General features: G+C 43.7%; 2 protein-coding genes across 9 annotated transcripts; one reads left to right on the forward strand and one right to left on the reverse strand.

Moving 5' to 3' along the window:
• Nucleotides 1–7,264: 7,264 nt before the first annotated feature.
• LOC109889176 (calcium homeostasis endoplasmic reticulum protein) lies at nt 7,265–19,591 on the forward strand. 4 transcript variants are annotated; one of them, XM_020480407.2, is made up of 18 exons: nt 7,272–7,462; nt 7,911–8,084; nt 9,174–9,212; nt 9,890–10,053; nt 10,305–10,442; nt 10,534–10,685; nt 10,872–10,983; nt 11,066–11,155; nt 13,187–13,376; nt 14,225–14,382; nt 14,640–15,096; nt 15,284–15,537; nt 15,672–15,805; nt 15,878–15,964; nt 17,942–18,076; nt 18,233–18,388; nt 18,810–19,090; nt 19,204–19,591. In XM_020480407.2, the coding sequence occupies exons 1-18, from the start codon at nt 7,438–7,440 to the stop codon at nt 19,239–19,241; spliced, it is 2,784 nt and encodes a 927-aa protein (XP_020335996.1). In that variant the 5' UTR covers nt 7,272–7,437; the 3' UTR covers nt 19,242–19,591. The 4 variants fall into 4 exon arrangements, with proteins under 4 accessions (XP_031678432.1, XP_020335996.1, XP_020335998.1 ...); XM_020480409.2 differs by having other exon boundaries at nt 15,290–15,537; XM_031822572.1 differs by lacking the exon at nt 9,174–9,212 and having other exon boundaries at nt 7,265–7,462; nt 15,290–15,537.
• Nucleotides 19,592–19,687: 96 nt separating this feature from the next.
• lg4h19orf44 (linkage group 4 C19orf44 homolog) lies at nt 19,688–23,956 on the reverse strand. 5 transcript variants are annotated; one of them, XR_004209663.1, is made up of 9 exons: nt 23,732–23,956; nt 23,387–23,545; nt 22,594–23,262; nt 22,096–22,498; nt 21,842–21,924; nt 21,150–21,630; nt 20,944–21,033; nt 20,523–20,748; nt 19,688–20,032 (listed from the first exon to the last, which is right to left on the reverse strand). XR_004209663.1 is itself a non-coding variant. In XM_020480412.2 (9 exons), exons 2-9 carry the CDS (start codon nt 23,531–23,533, stop codon nt 19,943–19,945), a joined length of 2,130 nt encoding a protein of 709 aa, XP_020336001.1. In that variant the 5' UTR covers nt 23,534–23,545; nt 23,732–23,956; the 3' UTR covers nt 19,688–19,942. The 5 variants fall into 5 exon arrangements, 3 of the variants coding, with proteins under 3 accessions (XP_020336001.1, XP_031678434.1, XP_020336000.1); XR_004209662.1 differs by having other exon boundaries at nt 20,944–21,042; nt 23,732–23,946; XM_020480412.2 differs by having other exon boundaries at nt 20,523–20,689.
• Between the last annotated feature and the right edge of the window lie 4 nt (nt 23,957–23,960).

Below are 23,960 nucleotides of genomic sequence, written 5' to 3' on the forward strand. Positions count from 1 at the left end.
AATTGTGCAAAACTGAGTTGAAATATATATGGCTAAGGTATATGTAAACTTCTGACTTCAACTGTAAATAGGTTGTTCATTTTTTCCTAATTTACTTGCAGTTGTCTAGTTTTTATGTTTTATGTTGTTTTCTTTAGCTCTTAACTCTTGTCAGATATTTTTGGGACCTCACGCCCAACAGAGAAACAGGGTTAGTTTGCGCATTAAAAGATATGTTTAGAAATGTTTTTTCATTATGTGGTACTGGAACCAAGAATAAGCCAAAGTTTAGATATTGTTTCAAAAATGCACTAGAAACTTCAGAAGTTCATTTTAGATTTATATCTGAAAATATACAGGACACTTTTTAATTCCCTGTATAACAATCAATTTGTAATGTGTTCTTGTTCTCCTACTGTTTACTTTGATTTTGTCTGAAATGTTGATGTCCATTTTCTGGAAAAATTTAATATCTACTTAAAAAATAAACAAATATAGTTTGATATCATTTTTGTCTCCTGGCCCCGTTATCCTACCTACTCTATAAATCCACTGACTGTGAATATCGATCTACTGTAATCTTTGAATGTAAACGGTTGACACTACAGTACGGTTTCTGAAGTAGGATAATACAGCTCTGTAGCAGTAGGCTTACTATAGTATAGAGGATAGGATAGAGATGGGATCTAACACACAGTGAATAGTAGCCTCCCTCCCACACCCTCATGTCCCCTGATCTCTGGCTGGTGGCTTGGTGCCAGCCCGTTAGAATGATGAGGCTCCAATCAATCAGGCTCCCGGGGGGGGGGGGTCTACAGGGGCCGCTGCTCCCTAATTGCCCCCGGGCGCTGCCGCTGCAGCACATGTTCACAGTGGGCTGGTCCTGCCGCACTCGCCTCCCCATCGTGTGAAGCACATTCCCTGTCAGATGGGAGCCCAGAGAACCTATCATCGGGGCCATCTGGGGCCAAAAAAGAGTGAACACAACAGAATGTTAGAAAAAAACTTGATTTTGCTATGAAGGTTCTTTTTGGATCTGTGTGTGTTATAAATTTCAACTACCTGGTGTTTTTTTTATAGAGGTAATTTAATGACTCACGTCCTTTGACTGATTCTAAGCAAAACTTTGGAGAAAGTGTTAGGATTTGGCAATCAAATGAACAAGTAAGCCAAAAGATTCATCTTCAAAAGTAGTGTGGTTATAGGGGATTCTTAATAAAACAGGATTTCCTTTGATGGCAACAAGTAGTAGTCTCTCTCATCATTAAAGAACAGCTCACTGCACACATGCTGTTATATTGTTCTTGGAGATCCTATCTATCCAGTGTTCTCAAACAACATCATGTGGATGAGAAAACTGCACTGTAAAACAATTTTTTCTCTTGCCGTGGGAGGACATCCTAATCGTGAGGGGATAGAGTGGGGGTGGAGGGGGCAGAGGGAACAAGAGAGAGAGAGTGTAAGCAAGAGAGAGAAAGAAAGAGAGAAAGACAAGAGTGTGAGTGTGGAAGCAAGGAGAAAGAGAGAGAGCGTAGAAGTGAGAGAGAGAGAGAGAGAGAGAGAGAGAGAGAGAGAGAGAGAGAGAGAGAGAGAAGGGTTGTAGTAAGGGTGGGATGGCTGCTCATCCGAGTTAATGATGTAGAAAATCTCCCAATTAGAGCCTTTTCCTGAGGACCAGGATGAGTTCAGAGCGTGGTTCTCTGACAGCTCAGGGATTAGTGGCTAGGCCGGGCCTGAGCAGACACTGACTGCTGGACATCTTGGCACGGCGCAGCCAGGGCCGGGGTAGGCATGCGTTGAGATGGAGTGAGTGGCACAAAGAAAAGGATGGGAAAAGAGCAGCAGATCAACGTAGAAGCTTTTGTTGTGCAAAATTCAACCATCTCCTCCAATGTCGTTCACATTTTGAATCCGAGCCCAACACAGTTTAGGCCTTCCGTGTGTCTCTGATTTCTAGTCAACATGCTGAGTTGTCCTCACACGAGTGTTGGGAACGCTTCTATAACTGACCCCCAGCAATTCATTAAAAAAGAATACAGTATACAGTACCAGTCTAAAGTTTGGACACACCTACTCATTCAAGGGTTTTTCTTTATTTTGACTATATTCTACATTCTACAATAATAGTGAAGACATCAAAACTATGAAATAACACATATGGAATCATGTAGTAACCAAAACAGTGTTAAACAAATAAAAATATAATTTATATTTGAGATTCTTCAAAGTAGCCATCCTTTGCCTTAATGACAACTTTGTACACTCTTGGCATTCTCTCAACCAGCTTCACCTGGAATGCTTTTCCAACAGTCTTGAAGGAGTTCCCACATATGCTGAGCACTTGTTGGCTGCTTTTCCTTCACTCTGCGGTCCAACTCATCCCAAACCATCTCAATTGGATTGAGGTCGGGGGATTCTAGAGGCCAGGTCATCTGATGCAGCACTCCATCACTCTCCTTCTTGGTCAAATAGCCCTTACACAGCCTGGAGGTGTGTTGGGTCATTGTCCTGTTTAAAAACAAATGATAGTGAATGAAGCGCAAACCAAATGGGATGGCGTATCGCTGCAGAATGCTGTGGTAGCCATGCTGGTTAAGTTTGCCTTGAATTCTAAGTAAAGAACAGACAGTGTCACCAGCAAAGCACCCCCACACCTCCTCCATGCTTCACAGTGAAAACCACACATGCGGATATCATCCGTTCACCTACTCTGCATCTGACAGACACACAGTGGTTGGAACCAAAAATCTCAGATTTGGACCCCAGACCAAAGGACAGATTTCCACCGGTCTAATGTCCATTGCTCATGTTTCTTGGCCCAAGCAAGTCTTCTTCTTATTGGTGTCCTTTAGTAGTGATTTCTTTGCAGCAATTCTACCATGAAGGCCTGATTCTCACAGTCTCCACTGAACAGTTGATGTTGAGATGTGTCTGTTACTTAAACTTTGTGAAGCATTTATTTGGGCTGCAATTTGTGAGGCTGGTAACTCTAATGAACTTATCCTCTGCAGCAGAGGTAACTCTTCTTTTCCTGTGGCGGTCCTCATGAGAGCCAGTTTCATCGTAGAGCTTGATGGTTTTTGCGACTGCACTTGAAGAAACTTTAAGAGTTCTTGAAATGTTCAGTATTGACCGACCTTCATGTCTTAAAGTAATGATTGACTGTTGTTTCTCTTTGCTTATTTGAGCTGTTTCTGACATAATATGGACTTGGTCTTTTACCAAATAAGGATATATTCTGTATACACCCCTACCTTGTCACAACACAACTGACTAGCTCAGACGCAATAAGGGAAGAAATTCCACAAGTTAACTTTTAACAAGGCACATCTGTTAATTGAAAAGCATTCCAGAAGCTGGTTGAGAGAATGCCAAGAGAGTGCAAAGCTGTCACCAAGGCAAAGGGTGGCAACTTTGAAGAATCTCAAATATTAAATATATTTTGGTTACTTCATGATTCCATGTGTGTTATTTCATAGTTTTGATGTCTTCACTATTATTCTACAATGTAGAAAATAGTTTTTTTTCAATTAAAAACCTTGAGTGAGTAAGTGTGCAAACCTTTGACTGGTACTGTGTATACATATATATCGCATCATTATTCGTCTTTTCTCACATGATGCTTCTGTCTTTTGCCCAAGGATACAGTTCTCCAATCTGTAAAGTTTTTTGTGTTGCGGATCCCCTCTTCGTTGACCTTGTTATCTCCGTATCTTATACTCTGTAAACACAAAAGACAACATTTCTCAAAATGTCATGGTTACAGCAATGGAATAAAGATGGGAAACCCGAAGGTGGCTGACCGGCAAGATTAGTGGAGCACACCAAAAAAAACAAGGCTTACTCCATGAATCACTCACTCACTTGTTACTACTCACAGACCTATTGTATTCATTAAGAACAATTAAGTCTCTAATGACTAAATAATTACATAATATATTATTTTGTTTCTTACTCCATTGCCTCTAAAGGGCCCAGGGCTGGAGTTAACAGGCTGATTGGGAGGACGCGTTCCTCAGTGGGGATAATAAGGGAAAGGAGCAGAATTAATTGGGTTTGATTAAGGGAGCTTTTCAATGGGACACAGCTTTTTCACATGACATAATTGGAAGTCAGTGTGAGATAGGGGGTTGTGAGAGGAGGATATGTTGGCTGGTGCCAGTGTTTGTTGTCGCCCCCCCCCACACAAACTTGTGTATGTGGACACCCCTTCAAATTAGTGGATTCGGCTATTTCAGACCCATTGCTGACAGGTGTATCAAATCGAGCACACAGCCATGCAATCTCCACAAACAAATATTGGCAGTAGAATGGCCTTACTGAAGAGCTCAGTGACTTTAAACTTGGCACCGTCATAGGATGCCACCTTTCCAACACGTCAGTTCATCAAATTTCTGACCTGCTTGGGACATTTTGGGGAAGGCCCTTTCCTGTTTCAGCATGACAATGCCCATCATTTTGGAATGAGATGTTCGATGAGCAGGTGTCCACATACACTACAATACCAAAAGTATCTTGTTGGAAACCTTCATAGGCTCTCATTCACCAGAAAGCACACATTTGGATAAGCTTTTGCAAGGGCCTGCTATACATTCGGTGTGAGATTGTCACTTCTGTTCTGCTATTTTAGAACAATTATTATAATGCACGTGAAACAACTCCCGATAACCCCAGATTGTTTCGAATGTAGATCACACATGCATGTGCGCAACACAAACACACACACACCATAATGCACTGTGCAGGAACTGTTCAGGAAAACACACCTGATATAATTGGTCTGCTCATTGTGTTTGTATAATCTGGTTACACTATAATCTATCACAGGGGATGAGAGACAGACAAGCTATTCAGTCGACACTATAGTAAATCCAAAAATATAATCCACATGCATTCTCCTCACCCCACAACTAGAATATGAAAGATCTCATCCTCAAAATATTGATTTTCCATTTTATATCCACTTGAATTAACATTTGTGAACTATGGCAATTGCCAAGGGTATTTGCTCTGGCCACCAGACTGGACAGCATGTCAAAGAGATTACTAGCGCCAACTATGGTTGGCATTTGGAAAACATCTCCTATATTCAACTAATTTGCTGAGATTGTTAAATATCAATGTATGGTTTATCACTCACTTGCCTATTCAGAGTAAGAAAACTTTATTGTCCTCAGCAATTCATCTTGCAGCAGTCATAAAACATAACACATGTAAAAAATGTAAATAAATAGCAAAGGATATTTACAAGCAAATAGGCAGGGTAACTTCAGTTTCATAGTGCAAGTGCTAAGAGCAAATGTTTTGTTAAATTGAAGAATTGCATTCGGAATAAAAGAGTACTTGGCCCTTTTTTAACCTTAGGTAGTCTGTACTTATGGCCAGGGGGAAGGAGCTGGAATTCAGGGTTTAGTGGATGGCAAGAGTCAACCGCTATTTTATTTGCCTTATAGAGGGCTCTCCCCAGGTACAGAGATGGCAGATCTTGACCACCTATTTTTCTGTGCAACCTTGACATTTCCAAACCAGCAGGTCAAGCAGTAGGACAGAATGCTCTCAATAAATGATTCATAAAAGAGAACCATGATGGTTAGATCAAAATTAAAAGTGCAGTGTCCGTAGGAAATACAGTCCCTGCTGGCCTTCCTTAAAAATAGCATCAGTAAAATGATCCCAGGACAGCTTGTTGTCACTGACTAGCCCAACATATTTGTACTCCTCCACTATTTCAATGTGCTCACCTTTTATCAGTGATGGTGTTTTTATTTAACCCTTATTTTACATGGTAAGTTGACTGAGAAAACGTTCATTTACAGCAATGACATGGGGAATAGTTGAATCAGCCAATTGTAAACTGGGGATGATTAGGTGAATATGATGGTACAAGGGCCAGATTGGGAATTATGCCAGGACACCAGGGTTAACACCCATACTCTTACGATAAGTGCCATGGGATCCTTAATGAACACAGAGAGTCAGGACATCTATTTAACATCCCACCCAAAAGACAGCACCCTACACTGGGCAATGGCCCCAATCACTGCTCTGGGGAATTGGGATATTATTTTTCAGACCAGAGGAAATAGTGCCTCCTACTGGCCCTTCAGTAGGAGGCACATGACTTCCAGCAGCATCTGGCCTCCCATCTAGCAATCAACCAGGACCAACCCTGCTTAGCTTCAGAAGAAAGTCAAAAATGGGAAGCAGGGTGGTATGCTGCTGACTGTGTGTATGGTAGTGTTCCTTCAAATGTAAATCACTGTGTCCTTTGTTTTTTCTGTATGTAATTTTAAATGCGAGGACTCACACCAGACAGTAAAATCATTCAGAGCAGGTCCGTCCTCCGTCTCATCCCCTTTGAGAAGACTGACCAAAGCAGTATCATCGGGAAACGGCTCCGGCAGCTGTCTGTATGTATAGTACTGGTAAAAGAACACTGCCCTGTGGGGTTCCATACTGAAGTAGTGCGCACCTCAGAGAGTGTGTTGCCAACTCGTACCTGCTGAGACCTATCAGTTAGGAAGTTGGTGATCCATGTGATAAGCATAGCATCAAGTCCGAAGTCTCCTTTCAGTCTGTCCGCGAGGACCAACGGGATTGATTGTGTTAAATGCAGAGGTGAAATCTGCAAACCTGATAGGCACATGGGTTTTACTGCCCTCCAAATGCATGTACACCAGATGTAAGAGCGAGGATGGCATCATCTGTCCCTCTCTCTGACCGGTATGCAAATTGCAGGGGGTCAAGAAGGTGTCTGGTGGTGTTGATTATGTATGCCTTGATGATCTTTTCAAGAGATTTAATCAAGAGAGGGGTAAGAGTGACAGGTCTGTAATCCTTTGATGCAGATGGATGAGAGGTTTTTGGTACAGGTACAACAATAGTTTTTTTACATAGAGATGGAATTTCCAATGTATCCAGGGACCGCTGAAAGACAGAGCAGAAGACACCGCTCAGCTGAGTGGAACAGAGTTTCAAAACAAGACCACTTATGTCTATATACACAAATATACTCATTGTACATGTAATCAAAGGACAGCGTGTTAGACTAGTTAGAGAGTTTCTTGGGAATATTTAGGGGAACAAACATGTGTGACTGCTTCCTTATGTAGGCAGTGCAAAAAAGAAGAAGGTAAAATTAAACTGGAGTCATCATAGTTTTGGGAGGGTGAAAACAATTGATCATCATAACTATTTTTTTCTTGTTGCTAAACTTCCTGTGTATCTTGTCAGTCCTACAAGTGCTTGGTACGCCACTGGGGGAGCGTTGTAGCTGCTTTATTCCAGTGGCGCCCTGAATTATGAAGTCATCGAAGTACTTCCGGTGCCGGAATGTCTCTAACATTTTGGAATGCTGCTGTATTTTCCTTAAACCACATAGCTAGATAACATTTTTACAAATTAATCTGTGTGTCTTTGTGGTTCAGTGGACTCGCTGTTCATTTATTGAAGACAAACATGGATATTCCTACAGCTCCTGAGGGTTTGTATATTTAATTTTGAATAACTAGCAATGCCAATGTGCTAGCTAACTTAGCATGCTGTGCAATTAGGCTACGCAGCTAACTTAGCTAGTTTATCCAAAGCTAGTCAGGCACATGGTTGTCGTTACTAAGCTAGAATGCTATGCTTTTTATTAGCTTTTTGATCAGTAAATTAATATATTTATACTTAGGTTAGGGAACTATCTGGACTGTTTTGACTGATACGCCTGGCTACAGCTAGCTATAACGTTAGTCGCGCATGCGTCGATAATGTCCCTTTTGCTTGACTACTTTTCTCCCCTACACAGTTACCTTTTGCAGTACATAACTGGGGGTAATTCTGCTTTGACATTTAGTTAGCTAACGTAACAATAAGAGACCCCTATGTGCAGTATGTATGGTGTATGTGACTCACCATACAAATGTCCGTATTGTTTTCCTCCACAGACCAAGAGCTGAAAAATGTAATTGACAAACTGGCCCAGTTTGTGGCTCGAAATGGCCCTGAGTTTGAGAAGATGACAATGGAGAAACAGAAGGACAATTCCAAATTCTCTTTTCTGTTTGGAGGGGACTTCTTCGCCTATTACCGGTGCAAGCTTGCAATGGAACAACACCAGCGTATGTAGCACATATAGCTAGCTATCCATTCAAATAGTCTTATCTTAGATTCAAATCAAACTGTATTTGCCACATGCGCCGAATACAACAAGTGTAGACTTTACCGTGAAATGCTTACTTACAAGCCTTTAACCAACAGTGCAGTTCAAGAAGCAGAAAATATTTACCAAGTAGGCTAAAATAAAAAGTAACACAATAACGAGGATATATACAGGTGGCACCTGTACCGAGTCCGTGTGCAGGGGTACAGGCTAGTTGAGATAATCTGTACATGTAGGTGGGGGCGAAGTGACTGCATAGGTAACAAAAAGTCTTTAGTCCATTTTGAAGCAGGTTTTGGAGCACAACCACCACCACGTGCAGATGTTGTCGCATAACTTGTGACATCTGCTCCCATCTTTCTAGTCATTGCAGGAAGAAGACCTGCGTGTATTTCTGTCAAATTAGATATAGGGTTGTTACTATACTTTGTATGATACTAGGAAGTAGGCTAAGGAAGGAAACACAACATGAAGCAGACTTAATTTCTTATGGAAAACAGTCCCAATGTTGGGAAAAAACAGCCTTATGTTGTCAACCAGTCAAATTTGTTTATTTAGCAAGCTATAGCACCCAATATTTTACACAATTAGGTTATTTTTATTTATCCTTTATTTAGCTAGGCAAGTCAGTTAAGAACAAATTCCTATTTACAATGATGGCCTAACCCGGACGATGCTGGGTCAATTGTGCGCTGCCCTATGGGACTCCCATTCACGGCCGGTTGTGATACAGCCTGGAATCGAACCAGGGTCTCTAGCACTGAGATGCAGTGTCTTAAATCGCTGCGCCACTTGGAAGCCCAAAACAGTTATAAAGGATCATAAAGTCTGCTTCACAGCGTCTGTGTTCTTTTTGCCAAGTAAAATCTTGTATCGTAGATTCGTTCTATCTTGATACTAGTATTGTGACAACACCATGCAGCACCAATACTTCATGCAGCTATGGACAACACTATTTAAATGTGTGGCTGTTTGTTTGCCAGCTGTATTATGATGTGTGGCTGTTTGTTTGCCAGCTGTATTGTAATGTGTGCTTCTCTCCACATAGATCCTACTACCCACGAATGTGAGGAGTATAAGTTGGAAGGTATTTACTGGATAGAAAAGTGCAATTCTAGTACCAACCTGCACATGTTGTATCAGCAGTGATTCAAAGGCTTTGTTTTTGTATTGCGTTTAATGTATTGATATTTTTCAATCATGATGATTTTGAGATAGGGGGGAAGGGTTACTGCTGGTGTTCATCTAAAAATACTTATATTTTAGTCGTTGTCTAAACATTGTAGTTTTGATGTTTCAACCACAATTCAAGTTTGTACTTTGCGATGCCTATGTATGTCAGTTTTTAGAGAAAGTTCTTGTTCTTGATATTCTTAATGCTTTTTGAGATAATTGTTGTCTGTCGCTTGTGATTGTTTCAATGCTGCTGCAAAGTTTTTGTGACTTAATAATCCACACACTCCTGTTTTTTATTTCAGTTTCGAAGGTGCTGCAAAACGCTTTATATGTTTTTCAATATCAACTTCTTTGAAGTATAAAGGAATTTAGTTAAATGAAGATGAGAACATTCCTTGACTTTGCATGAAGATAGTTGCATGTCGAAATTGTATTGTTCTGGTAGCTTTTCCAGAATTTCATTCAATTATGAATGACATTTTTTTAGGCCACATAGACGTCTGCCTGTGCAAATGACAAAAGGCATCACTACTACCATGTTCCTTATCATGTTTGTCTTTTATTAGATATTTTGACCTTGTTTTGCAGATCTTTATAATCCACCTGGTACGGAAGTCCTAGACGTCCCTCCACCAATCGCCATCCTGGCCCCGCCCCCCATCGCCCCTGCCACACCATCTCTAGATGAGCTCATCCAGCAGAGCCAATGGAACCTGCAGCAGCAAGAACAGCAGCTGCTCACTCTCAGACAGGTACAGGTCACCTTACCCCAGGGTCGTTGAGTCTTCTAGACCATAATTAGTTGGATCGGTTGTGTTAGTGCAGGGCTGGAGAAAATGCACACACTGGCCCTCCATGGTGCAGACTGACCAACGTTACCATATCTTATATTCTTTGGTCATAAAATGTATGAGACCGAGTACATGAAGTTTCAAAGCAAATACATTTGACAGCTGTTGTTTTTCCTAATGTCCAAAATGAACTGGTTGTCGTTTGATTCCAGGAGCAAGTGACTGCAGCCATAGCTCTGGCCATGGAGCAGCAGACCCAGAAGCTGCTGGCGGAGACTCAGCAGGACATATCTGAATTTGACAACATGCTGCAGCCCATCATTGACACCTGCACTAAAGACGCCATCTCGGTAGGTTCATGACACCAGGTTAACACAACATGAGCAGGAGAAGGGTCTGGTATGTTTAGTCAGCGGTATGTTTCTCTCTGGTTCCTCCCAGGCTGGTAAGAACTGGATGTTCAACAACGCCAAGGGCCCACTGCACTGTGAGCTGATGTGCTCACACCTCCGGAACCGCATCACAGCCGACACAGCTCACTTCGAACTCCGCCTACACCTCATCTATCTCACCAATGATGTCCTCCATCACTGGTAAAAGCATGGTGGAAATGAGGCTTTGTTTTTATCCTCATAATGCATTTTTTTTCATTATGTGAGTGTCAATCTATGTGCATTTTAAACTGATAAAATACACCTGTTATAGATAATGTTAGTAATTATAATGTCATGCATTGTATTCATGGTTAATTACATGATACCTGTATTGTGTACCACCAGTCAGAGGAAGCAGCAGAGGGACCTGCTAGCAGCGCTACAGAAGGTGGTGGTGCCCATCTACTGCACCAGCTTCTTGGCTGTAGAGGAGGACAAGCAGCAGAAGATCACACGTGTCAGTGGGCTGCCTGTTCAATGTAGAGATTGCGCCATTGTATGGTTGAATGACACCCTCTATTTTCCTGTTTCTCTCACAGCTTCTACAACTCTGGGAAAAGAATGGCTACTTCGACGAGGTAACGATCCAGCAGTTACAGAGTCCAGCTGTGGGCCTGGGCCAGTATCAGGTGAGGACTGAGGCTAGTGGCCTAGTAAAGTGAAATACTGCAAGTTGGCTGACAGTTAAAATCCTTGGACTTAGAAGTCAACCACATACAGTGGGGCAAAAAAGTATTTAGTCAGCCACCAATTGTGCAAGTTCTCCCACTTAAAAAGATGAGAGGCCTGTAATTTTCATAATAGGTACACTTCAACTATGACAGACAAAATGAGAGAAAAATCTAGAAAATCACATTGTAGGATTTTTTTATGAATTTATTTGCAAATTATGGTGGAAAATAAGTATTTGGTCACCTACAAACAAGCAAGATTTCTGTCTCTCACAGACCTGTAACTTCTTCTTTAAGAGGCTCCTCTGTCCTCCACTCGTTACCGGTATTAATGGCACCTGTTTGAACTCGTTATCAGTATAAAAGACCTGTCCACAACCTCAAACAGTCACACTTCAAACTCCACTATGGCCAAGACCAACGAGCTGTCAAAGGACACCAGAAACAAAATTGTAATCTGAATCTGCAATAGGTAAACAGCTTGGTTTGAAGAAATCAACTGTGGGAGCAATTATTAGGAAATGGAAGACATACAAGTCCACTGATAATCTCCCTCGATCTGGGGCTCCATGCAAGATCTCACCCCGTGGGGTTAAAATGATGCAAAAATCTCAGAACCACATGGGGGGACCTAGTGAATGACCTGCAGAGAGCTGGGACCAAAGTAACAAAGCCTACCATCAGTAACACACTACGCCGCCAGGGACTCAAATCCTGCAGTGCCAGACGTGTCCCCCTGCTTAAGCCAGTACACGTCCAGGCCCGTCTGAAGTTTGCTAGAGAGCATTTGGATGATCCAGAAGAAGATTGGGAGAATGTCATATGGTCAGATGAAACCAAAATATAACTTTTTGGTAAAAACTCAACTCGTCGTGTTTGAAGAACAAAGAATGCTGAGTTGCATCCAAAGAACACCATACCTACTGTGAAGCATGGGGGTGGAAACATCATGCTTTGAGGCTGTTTTTCTGCAAAGGGACCAGGACGACTGATCCATGTAAAAGAAAGAATGAACGGGGCCATGTATCGTGAGATTTTGGGTGAAAACCTCCTTCCATCAGCAAGGGCATTGAAGATGAAACGTGGCTGGGTCTTTCAGCATGACAATGATCCCAAACACACCGCCCGGACAATGAAGGAGTGGCTTCGTGAGAAGCATTTCAAGGTCCTGGAGTGGCCTAGCCAGTCTCCAGATCTCAACCCCATAGAAAATCTTTGGAGGGAGTTGAAAGTCCGTGTTGCCCAGCAACAGCCCCAAAACATCACTGCTCTAGAGGAGATCTGCATGGAGGAATGGGCCAAAATACCAGCAACAGTGTGTGAAAACCTTGTGAAGACTTACAGAAAACATTTGACCCCTGTCATTGCCAACAAAGGGTATATAACAAAGTATTGAGAAACTTTTGTTATTGACCAAATACTTATTTTCCACCATAATTTGCAAATAAATTCATAAAAAATCCTGTGTGACTGTTTGAGGTTGTGGACAGGTGTCTTTTATACTGATAACGAGTTCAAACAGGTGCCATTAATACAGGTAACGAGTGGAGGACAGAGGAGCCTCTTAAAGAAGAAGTTACAGGTCTGCGAGAGCCAGAAATCTTGCTTGTTTGTAGGTGACCAAATACTTATTTTCCATCATAATTTGCAAATAAATTCATAAAAAATCCTACAATGTGATTTTCTGGATTTTTTTTCTTCTCATTTTGTCTGTCATAGTTGAAGTGTACCTATGATGAAAATTACAGGCCTCTCTCATCTTTTTAAGTGGGAGAACTTGCACAATTGGTGGCTGACTAAATACTTTTTTGCCCCACTGTATATGCATCCTGTCCCATGCCGCACAAGAAGGTCCATCAAAATAGAAAACATTTACAGCGTATTGGTTTAATTTTTATTATTTTACTCACTCCAGCCAGGACATTCACCAATAGTGTTGTCTGCAGCACTAACAATGCCATCTTCCTGCTCATCTCCTCTCTCTCCCAGGCCTCTCTGATCACAGAGTACGCTGCCGTGGTGCAGCCCATTCAGCTGGCCTTCCAGCAACAGATCCAGACCCTGAAGACGCAGCATGAGGAGTTTGTGGCCAACCTGGCGGTTCAGCAGCAGACTGCAGCAGCAGTGAGCCAGCTAGCTGCAGCAGAGCCTGACATTAAGGCAGTCACCACTCAGCCTGGTGAGAGGGTAGAGAGAGAAGAACATACTCGTACACACATGCATAAACACACTCTCATGCATGCACACACACAGTGGCGGTAAAAGTAAACATACCTTGATAGAAAATGACTCAAAGTGAAAGTCACCCAGTTAAATTCTACTTGTGTAAAAGTATTTGGTTTTAAATATACTTAAGTATAAAATATTCCTTATATCAAGCAAACCAGACAGCACAATTGTTTTAATTTTATATTTATGGTTAGCCATGGGCACACTCCAACACTCAGACATCATTTACAAATACAGCATTTGTCTTTAGTGAATCTGCCAAATCAGAGGCAGTGAGGAGGTCCATGTTCTCTTGATAAGTGTGTGAATTGGACCATTTCCCTGTGCTTCTAAGCATTCAGAATGTAGTGCATATTTTTGGGTGTCAAGGAAAATGTATGTAGTAAAAAGTACATTATTTTCTTTAGGAATGTAGTAAAGTAAAAGTTGTCAAAAATAATATAAATAGTAAAGTACAGATACTCAATAAAACTACTTAAGTAAAAATACTTTAAAGTACTACTTAAGTAATTTACACCACTTCTCTCACACAAAAACACACCAGGCACTTCATTATGTTGAGGGTATTGTTAGCGAAACAGCACCGTAGAGAAGTGGGTGAAAGATTTGATTGACTTTTAGGCTGTTTCTTGTGTGCACACAGACCCAAGCACTTCAGGATTTTGTTTACATGTTGATTATGGGTAGATTCTTCATCTGTAGCCATATTTACCCTTTAACCAAATATCCTTCTGACTGTCTTGTGGTGTCAAAGACATTTCATTGTACTTGTGCATGTGACAAAACTTAAAACCACAGGAGAGGTGAAGTCGTCCATGTCTGGCCCTCCTGGTGATTATGACGGCGCCCAGTCCAGATCGGACCCCGGTGCCAACAGTGGCCACTCTGATAACGCCTCCTCTAAACCCTGGTTCGACCCACAACACATGTCTGGAGGCTGGAACCCCAATCAGCCAGTAAGCTGCTCTCCTAATGTGTTTGTGTGTAGTGGGACTTTTCCCTTATTATGTAAAACTATAAGGAATATTCTGTGTGGATATACTTACAGGTTTATTGTTGTCATAGAGTTGAACAGAATGACTGATGTTCCTATCTATTGAATCAGTCCCATGATAACAAACTGTTGAGTTGATGAGTGAGTGGTGGTGAAGGTACAGTAACATGGAAGATGGGACTCCGTCTAAACACCAGTTTTATTTTTGTCCCCTCTCAGCCTCCGTTTGACCCCACCCAGGCTCCCCCACCGTGCCCCCCCTGGAACAGCCACGAGGGCATCTGGAACGAGCAGAGGGGGGACCCCAGCTGGAGCGGAGGCCCTCCAAGGGGGGAGGGGGGTCCCTGGAGTGGAGGGGGAGGACAGAATGAGCCCCCTCCCAACTGGAGCGGTCAGTACGACCAGCCCCCCTGGAGCAACCAGGGACCTGACCAGCCCCCCTGGGGCCAGAGAGAACACCCCTTCCCTCGCATGCAGAGGCCCCCCCACTTCAGAGGGCCCTTCGCGCCCCACCAGCCAGGTCCCCCTCCCTTTAACCAGCCGCCCCCGCCTCCCCACAACTTCGGCCGGTTCCCGCCGCGCTACATGCAGGATGACTTTCCGCCCAGGCACCATTTTGAAAGGCCGCCCTACCCTCCACACCGCTTTGACTACCCACAGGGAGACTTCCCTGGAGGTAAGAATCCAGGACGTGTCCCACCATGGGAGCTCAATATTCACTGTTTTTTCTATGACTATTGAATATGAGCACCTCTCTCGTTTAGTTCCCTGACCACCATCACGTAGCGATTTACATCAGTAACTGAAAGTACTGGCTGCAACATGTAATTTAACTGAGTATCTCCCCATGCCCCTGCGTGTTGACCAAGACATGGGCCCTCCGCACCACCACCCTAGCCAGAGGATCCCTCCTCCGGGTATGGGGGGAGGAGAGCACCCTCCCTGGGGGGGTAACCAGCACCCAGACTTCGGCCCCCCATCCCACGGCTTCAACGGCCAGTCCCCCCACATGAGACAGCGTCCAGCCTCAGCTCACGTCAACCAGGATGACCCCAGCCTGGTCCCCAACGTCCCCTACTTTGACCTGCCCGCCGGACTCATGGCCCCTCTAGTCAAAGTGAGTAGAAAGGGATGAAGATGTCTATTGCTTTTCAAGGATACATTTTTTCCACAGCTCACTATGGAGATGCATATATTTCTTGACCACTGTGGTCTAAACAGTTATGTTCTCTACCTGTTTATGTGCATTAGCTGGAAGACCATGACTACAAAGCACTGGATCCTAAAGACATCCGTCTGCCTCCCCCAATGCCCCCCAGTGAACGCCTGCTAGCTGCTGTGGAGGCCTTCTACAGCCCCCCCTCCCATGACGGACCCAGGAACAGGTAAAACGCAAACATTTTCACTTCATGTGATCAATGCAATATGTGCTCTATTGATTGCAATGTGTTTGTCAGTGAGGGCTGGGAACAGAACGGCCTGTATGAGTTCTTCAGAGCCAAGATGAGAGCCAGGAGGCGAAAGGGCCAGGAGAAACACAACAGGTGAGACCGTCTGCCTGCTGACCAGCCTTATATCTCACACACAGACACACGTATCTGTAGTATAAGGAGACTTTGGGTGTCTATTAACATAAAATAAATGTGCCTTTTGAAATCAGCAGGTACAGTGCCTTGCGAAAGTATTCGCCCCCCTTGAACTTTGCGACCTTTTGCCACATTTCAGGCTTCAAACATAAAGATATAAAACTGTATTTTTTTGTGAAGAATCAATTGTGGGACACAATCATGAAGTGGAACGACATTTATTGGATATTTCAAACAGTTTTAACAAATCAAAAACTGAAAAAAATGGGCGTGCAAAATTATTCAGCCCCTTTACTTTCAGTGCAGCAAACTCTCTCCAGAAGTTCAGTGAGGATCTCTGAATGATCCAATGTTGACCTAAATGACTAATGATGATAAATACAATCCACCTGTGTGTAATCAAGTCTCCGTATTTATGCACCTGCACTGTGATAGTCTCAGAGGTCCGTTAAAAGCGCAGAGAGCATCATGAAGAACAAGGAACACACCAGGTAGGTTCGAGATACTGTTGTGAAGAAGTTTAAAGCCGGATTTGGATACAAAAAGATTTCCCAAGCTTTAAACATCCCAAGGAGCACTGTGCAAGCGATAATATTGAAATGGAAGGAGTATCAGACCACTGCAAATCTACCAAGACCTGGCCGTCCCTCTAAACTTTCAGCTCATACAAGGAGAAGACAAGAGGCCCATGATCACTCTGGAACTGCAGAGATCTACAGCTGAGGTGGGAGACTCTGTCCATAGGACAACAATCAGTCGTATATTGCACAAATCTGGCCTTTATGGAAGAGTGGCAAGAAGAAAGCCATTTCTTAAAGATATCCATAAAAAGTGTTGTTTAAAGTTTGCCACAAGCCACTTGGGAGACACACCAAACATGTGGAAGAAGGTGCTCTGGTCAGATGAAACCAAAATTGAACTTTTTGGCAACAATGCAAAATGTTATGATTGGTGTAAAAGCAACACAGCTCATCACCCTGAACACAACATCCCCACTGTCAAACATGGTGGTGGCAGCATCATGGTTTGGGCCTGCTTTTCTTCAGCAGGGACAGGGAAGATGGTTAAAATTGATGGGAAGATGGATGGAGCCAAATACAGGACCATTCTGGAAGAAAACCTGATGGAGTCTGCAAAAGACCTGAGACTGGGACGGAGATTTGTCTTCCAACAAGACAATGATCCAAAACATAAAGCAAAATCTACAATGGAATGGTTCAAAAATAAACATATCCAGGTGTTAGAATGGCCAAGTCAAAGTCCAGACCTGAATCCAATCGAGAATCTGTGGAAAGAACTGAAAACTGCTGTTCACAAATGCTCTCCATCCAACCTCACTGAGCTCGAGCTGTTTTGCAAGGAGGAATGGGGAAAAATTTCAGTCTCTCGATGTGCAAAACTGATAGACACACCCCAAGCGACTTACAGCTGTAATCGCAGCAAAAGGTGGCGCTACAAAGTATTACTTAGGGGGGCTGAATAATTTTGCACGCCCAATTTTTCAGTTTTTGATTTGTTAAAAAGGTTTGAAATATCCAATAAATGTCGTTCCACTTCATGATTCACAGTTTTATATCTTTATGTTTGAAGCCTGAAATGTGGCAAAAGGTCGCAAAGTTCAAGGGGGCCGAATACTTTCGCACGGCACTGTATATAAAAATGCTTTTTAAGTCTGTCTTTTTTCCCCATCTGTGTCACAGGAGCCTGCTGATGGGAGGACGGCTCAAAATAATGGCTGGAGAATGGCGTGAATAGAATGGTATCAAACCCATCGAAAACCATGTGTTTGTGTTCGATGCCATAGCATTTATTCCGTTCCAGCCATTATTATTGGCCCGTCCTCCCCAATTAATGTGCCGCTGGCCGCTTGTGGTAAGTGTAAAAACTGTATGAGAGGTGAGTGTGTTAACAATGTGGTTTCTCTGTCTCTCCCAGTGCACACGGTAGTCGTTCACACAGCCGTTCTCATAGTCAGGGTCGCTCCTCGTCTGAATCCAGCTCAAGATCCTCCAAGTCCTCCCGCTCCTCCTCCCGGTCCCGATCTCGCTCCTACTCCCGATCTCGCTCCAGGTACGCACAGATAGGATTCTTCCTGATTTTTAACAGGAATTCTTGACCTCTGAAATTCAAATTTTGTTCGATAATAGTTGTCTAATTGCACCACCAACATGACAGACCATTAAGGAGACATTGATGCTTATGACTTTTTGTTTTTCACCTCCACAGGAGCATGAGCCGATCCAGGTCGTCCCGCAGTCGCTCTCGTTCTAGGTCTCGCTCCAGATCTCGCTCTCCTGACAAGAGACGGCAAGAGAGGCCTGCCCCCGCCTCTGCCCCAGCCTCTGCCCCTGCCTCCCAGAAGTCCCGTAGCCCCTCTCCTCCGTAAGTCCCTCATCTCCGCATGCACTGTATTCTGCTGTCCACACAGTCTATTCCCTCTGACATATTGCTTGCATATCTGTGTATATAATAGGGCTAGGTTTTTTGGGAAGGTAGAGACCAAATAGTAACGCCATTGAGATAATCGAGGCCGTCACTGTCACATTGAAAAGTTAAAGCAGAGCATTGAAGGCTATAGATCAGGGTTCCTCAACCCTCTCCTCTGGGCACCACCCACACATTTCACATTTTTGTTTTAACCCGAAACTGAATCAGGTGTGCCAGTTAACTAATCATCAAGCCTTTGACTAATTGTTAAGGGTTAAAACAAAAATGTGAAATGTCTGAGGGGGCCCGAGGAGAGTGTTGGGAACCCTGCTGTAGATTTTGTCTTTACTGAATGTATTAGTTGTGATCTCCACAGAGCTACGTCTGGTCTGGGCGCAGCCCCCTCGGTCCTGCCTCCAGACAGCAGGCTGGGAGAGGAGAACAAGGGCCATCAGCTGCTCATGAAAATGGGCTGGAGTGGTTCTGGGGGGCTTGGCGCAAAGGAGCAGGGCATCCAGGACCCCATCAAGGGGGGAGAACTCCGGGACAAGTGGGACCAGTATAAAGGAGTGGGGGTGTCTCTGGATGACCCTTATGAGAACTACCGCAGGAACAAGAGCTACAACTTTGTAGCTCGCATGAAAGCAAGGGAGGAAGGTAAGAGTGTTCTTTTTTTTAAACTGTTGCAATGAAATCCTGATGTAGTGGATAGGTATATTTTTTTAGGTGATATGACAAACTAAAATATAACACGGTCTTCTTTATTTCAGTGAATCGGGAACCACAAGAGCCCCCTCCCACTGAATAATGTGCATCGTAAAGCAAACAAACCTAACCCAGAACATACCTCTTCAGTCAGTTTTTTGTACAGAATAATGTTCTTATAGTATGTTTCAATCTGTTTGAAAAATCCTCACATACCAGAAGGTTTAGAATGTTGCTTTTTTGTGATACTCATTCATGTATTTTCTTATGTTCCAGTGTTTGATGACTTGGAAATGGATATAAAGTATTGTTGCTCTTTTGTAAGAAAAATAAAATACGTTTGTGGAATTCACCCACTGATGTAATGTCAAATGTGAATCAAAATTACCCTATAACCACACGCTGTAAAGATTAATGTTTTAATTTGTTTGAATAAATGCACTGTTTGTCTCCGCTTGAACTTAAATGTACACTTTAAATAAGACAAATGGTCCCTTCAGAATCAAGAATCAAAGATGGTCCATTTAATATCAAGATAAAAAAACATGATTCCAGTTCTTAAACTTTTTATTGAACAGCATTACATGTCCTCATTGATCTGAATATAAAAGCGGTACATTCTTTTGAACATGACACTCAGTAAATTATCTTGTCATAAGGATGTCCTAATCTGTAGGTCAGTCTCACATACACCAACTAATACATTTCATTACAAAAATGATCTGGTATAAAATGTTTTAATAGTACCGTGTAAAGTGTCCATACATTTCCAGTGCTGAGTGCAATCGAGGCAGCTCATGGTTGTCAAATATAGTGATACTCTCTCATTTCCTGAAGAACCTCCTCCAAGGCCACTTCCATGGTCAGCTGAGGAGACTTGTGACAGCGAATGAACTATAACAAAGATCGCACAGGTTGATTGAATCCCACTACAACTAAGGAAAATTTGAACAAAATCTGAAAATGCCAATCTTTGTCTTGGATTATGACTACAGCTGGACAGTGTAAGAAGTGTGAAAACCACAGTTATGCTTGTTTACACGGAGGTCGGAACGCAATCATGGTTACATTAAGACAAGCCAGCGCGAGATATGAGTCGGAAAATATCTTGATTCAGGGATGGGATATGCCACTGTACTTCAAATTGGACTTTTATCCACACTGCTACATTGAAGATTGAAATACTGCTAGTTACCAGTAGCCGCAGTAGCTATTACGTTCAGTTAGGGTCGCTATCTTCTGGCCAAAGCAAATATTTAACAATGGTTGAGAGCCCCTCATAAGAGGATAGGTATCAATGGGGGATGTTTGACTATCAATTATACCTTCAGTACTCTGTAAATGTGTAGGAATGAATTTAGGATTGGGCAATAGAGTAGCCTACCTCCTTGGTGTCCTCCAGAGTGGTGTAGGTGTAGTCTGCAGGGCCCAGGGACTGCAGCAAGGAGGAGTGGAGGTGGCGACTGGTCTGGACAAAGTGTTTGGTGAGGGCCAGCTGCTGCCTCAGCATGTCGTTAAGGGCAAACACAGCAGGGCTGTACGCACTGAGGGCTTGGGAGGAGGTAGACACAATATAGGTGTGGTCAGTAGGTTGAAGACCTGAGCCTTTCCTGTAGATAAGAGATTAGGCCTCAGGCATTGTGTTAACGATATTGACAGTGAGGTGGGTGAAACAATGCGTCGACTAGCATGAGTCGCAGTGTAGCGATTGAGGCTCAACTGAGGCATTTTATTAAAATATATGTTTTAACTTATTTTTTAAATGAGTGAGAATTTGTGACTGAACCGTGGCTGTAAGGACATACCCTCCACAGACTCTGCACTGACGGTGTAACTTGCAACAGGGGTTGGATCCACGTAGGCCATCCCCACCGCTGGCCCCAGGGCGGCCATACCTACACAGACTGACAGTTATGTAAGGAAAGGTATGACAGACAAGTAGCCATTACACTGACTAAAATGGCAATATTGTTTTTGCTGTTACAAATATTACTGCAGTTAGTGGACAAACCGGAGGACCAGGTGTAGGCCAGTCCGTCTGCTTGGGTCTGCACCGCAGCCTCTCTCACGCTCCTTCTGCTGGGCGAGCGTCTTTTCCACACACTAGACGGCGTGATGGTGTCAGCCACAGAGTGGGAGCGAGATGATGATCGGGAATAGGAACCCTTGCTGCTTCTGCCAGTGAATGAATCAGTGGTTCTACTGTAGTCTGTGTGGGTGACGTGACTGTCTCCCTCCGAGACACTGGAGTGCTTATCTTGCCGGGATGTGTCCGAGACGATGTAGTTCCTGACCTCTGACATGTCCTTGTCCCCGTATTTCAGGTGCTCAGAGATCTCACTCACCCTACTCCTGTCTGTCTCAGTCCTGATCTCACTCTCAAAGTCACTCTCATAGTCCTTCCTGAGCTCCTCTGATGGGATCTGCTCCTCACTGGAAACTTCCTCCATAAATGATCTAGCGGCAAGTTCCTTGACCGCTTTGGTTTCTTTCTGGAAAACAAAACCTCATCAGAAATGAAAAAAACAAATCATGCATCTACTTACTAAATATAAAAGAGTGCAAAACATTAAGTATTTTCAGAATTAAAACAAAGTAGGGGGATCTGTGCTTCAACACTATCAGGCCCTGTACAGAGCGCTGTAGCTCTGCGAGCCTCTTCCTGTATGGCTCCAGGGGTGGCTGGCTGCCATTATTACCAACCTTATTCATTTTTTTGTTCTCAGACATTCCAAGTGTGATGGCCGGTGCCAGGTCGTCCAGTGACATAATGTTAAGCTTGAATTCTGTAGAGAAAACATGACTTAATAAATCAACTGAATTTTGTAAATTATATTAAAGCGCTCTGCATCACTGTTATGCCTTCACACTCAAAACAATATAGAAAAACACTACTCATTTCTATATTGCTTTTCACTACAACTCAGACTACAGATATTTAACGCATGACATCTTACCATCAGAGACCCCACTTTTCTCACTGATGGCATCGTCAGAGGGCAGGTCCTCAGGGTAGAGTTCCACCAGGGAGCCCAAGGCCTCAGGGAAGAGCTCCTCCAGGGAGCGCACCTCGCTGAGGGCTGACACTGAGGACCGGGAGCACCTGAGGTGTCTGGCCCGGGGGGAGCCCTGTCTGCCTGAGGCGGGAGTGTTGGGGGGTGAGGGCGATGGAGAGAGGACCACTGAGGCACTGCGGATGGAGAGAGAAGGGCTGTGCTGTGCCAGGGCTCGGCTGGAGAAGCGATTGGGGGACCCGAGTCGTTGAGGAAAGGGTGGGGAGCGGGACAGTGCTCTGACTGAGGATAGCCAGTCTACCAGTGGGGGTGAGGGTGAAACCTTTTGGCTTCTTTTGACGAAGGACTGTGGAATACAAGCAAAAGGAGAGATGGTGGTTAGTTTGCACATTGCTGGTCCTAAATTGCTATTAATACATAATACCACTCTTAGTAAGGCACCTTTCTAGTTGTCTGTGAGGACACTCTTGCTTCTTTGTGCAGGCTATCCTCTGACAACTCAAAAGAGCCTCCCAGGAGCTTCCTCATATCCTCCTCATCACTGTCCAGAGTCACACCTCGACTGGCCACCCTGACTGGAGGAGTAGGGGCTTTGAAACCACCCAATGGCATGAGATCCAGATCTGGGCCTTTCTCCTTGGGAACTACAGCAGGTGTAGGTGATGCATTCACTGACTTCTTCAGGAAGCGTTTTCCCTTCATGCTGAGGTCACTGCTGGACTGGTCAGATAGGGTCAGGGGCGTCTCCCTCTCCTGGGGGGCTGGTGGTGTACTCCTATTAGACAGTGCTGGTCCATCCCTGGCTTGTTGCCGGTTTCGGATGCGGTTCTCTATGAGGGCCAGTCGGCTCAGGGCCGCGCTCTGTGAGCTCCTCTGGCATGTGGTCACATATTTGGGCTCAACCGGCTGTGTCTGGGTCCTGCTCTGGGCTGGAGATTGGCTGGTAGCAGGTGGAGGGGCTTTCTTGAGGAACCTGCTCCCCCAACCAGCCCCAACGCTCTCTGGTGGTGGGTCGTCCTCTAAGGATAACGATAGGTCGCTCAGGTCCTGGAGTGGGGTTTGTCTGGCTTGTGAGGTGTTTCTCCTATTGGCAATGGTGTCCACATATCCCTGGGGAGAAAATTGCAATAGAAATGCAAAACATTCTGTGAATACTTTGCATTCACCATTATTGCAGTTCTGGGTAGCTTACACCATTGGGTGTAAGGTATAAAATAAATTAACTTGAACTTACTGGATCTCCATGGGTTTTAACTGTTCCTTTGGCCACATAACACTCTGGGTTATCCTTCGAGTCAGCAGTGTTTTTGGTAATTCTCCTCTCTGAGAGCTGTGCCTGTGCTCTTTCCAGAGCTGAACTCCTGCCACAACGATTCCACATTCTATCTATTAGCTTGTTAGAAACACATTCAAATGAATGTTAGATTAGCTGTTCAACAATTGGATATTTGCAAAACATCTGCGTTGTCATTTTTGATCATATGAAATAGAAAAATAAATGCAGGAATTAAAAAAACAACAGCAAAGCTATGTTCATCGTAAGTAGTTCTAAGCAGTTTAAAAAAACACAGTGACCTACATTTACACTGGGCTGCTAGCAAGAATACATCTGCTTTGCAGTCGTGTACAAAACAAGTAGACGAGTGCATACGACATATGCACTTGATTAGATGTGTCCGTTTTCAAATTAACATTGTGGCAACAACATGATTTGACCATGGATCGATCAGCCACGATCGCTACAATGTATCCAACGTTTCACTGTAAACAGCGTCCCTCGTATCCATGGGACGAATCGCAGTTTACTC

Source organism: Oncorhynchus kisutch, linkage group LG4, assembly GCF_002021735.2.
Source record: "Oncorhynchus kisutch isolate 150728-3 linkage group LG4, Okis_V2, whole genome shotgun sequence".
In the NCBI taxonomy this organism is placed as follows: domain Eukaryota; kingdom Metazoa; phylum Chordata; class Actinopteri; order Salmoniformes; family Salmonidae; genus Oncorhynchus; species Oncorhynchus kisutch.

Bases quoted from the DNA above. Each gene is read 5' to 3' on its own strand.
- lg4h19orf44 (XM_020480411.2), bottom strand. From the start codon at position 23,533: ATGTGGAATCGTTGTGGCAGGAGTTCAGCTCTGGAAAGAGCACAGGCA. The intron at 23,263-23,386 runs GTAAGTTCAAGT...TTTTCTCCCCAG, and splicing joins TTAAAACCCATGGAGATCCA to GGATATGTGGACACCATTGC. The intron at 20,690-20,943 runs GTATGTCCTTAC...CCTCCTCCCAAG, and splicing joins CAGTGCAGAGTCTGTGGAGG to CCCTCAGTGCGTACAGCCCT.
- LOC109889176 (XM_020480407.2), top strand. From the start codon at position 7,438: ATGGATATTCCTACAGCTCCTGAGG. The intron at 15,806-15,877 runs GTAAAACGCAAA...TGTGTTTGTCAG, and splicing joins CATGACGGACCCAGGAACAG to TGAGGGCTGGGAACAGAACG. The intron at 15,965-17,941 runs GTGAGACCGTCT...TGTCTCTCCCAG, and splicing joins GGCCAGGAGAAACACAACAG to TGCACACGGTAGTCGTTCAC.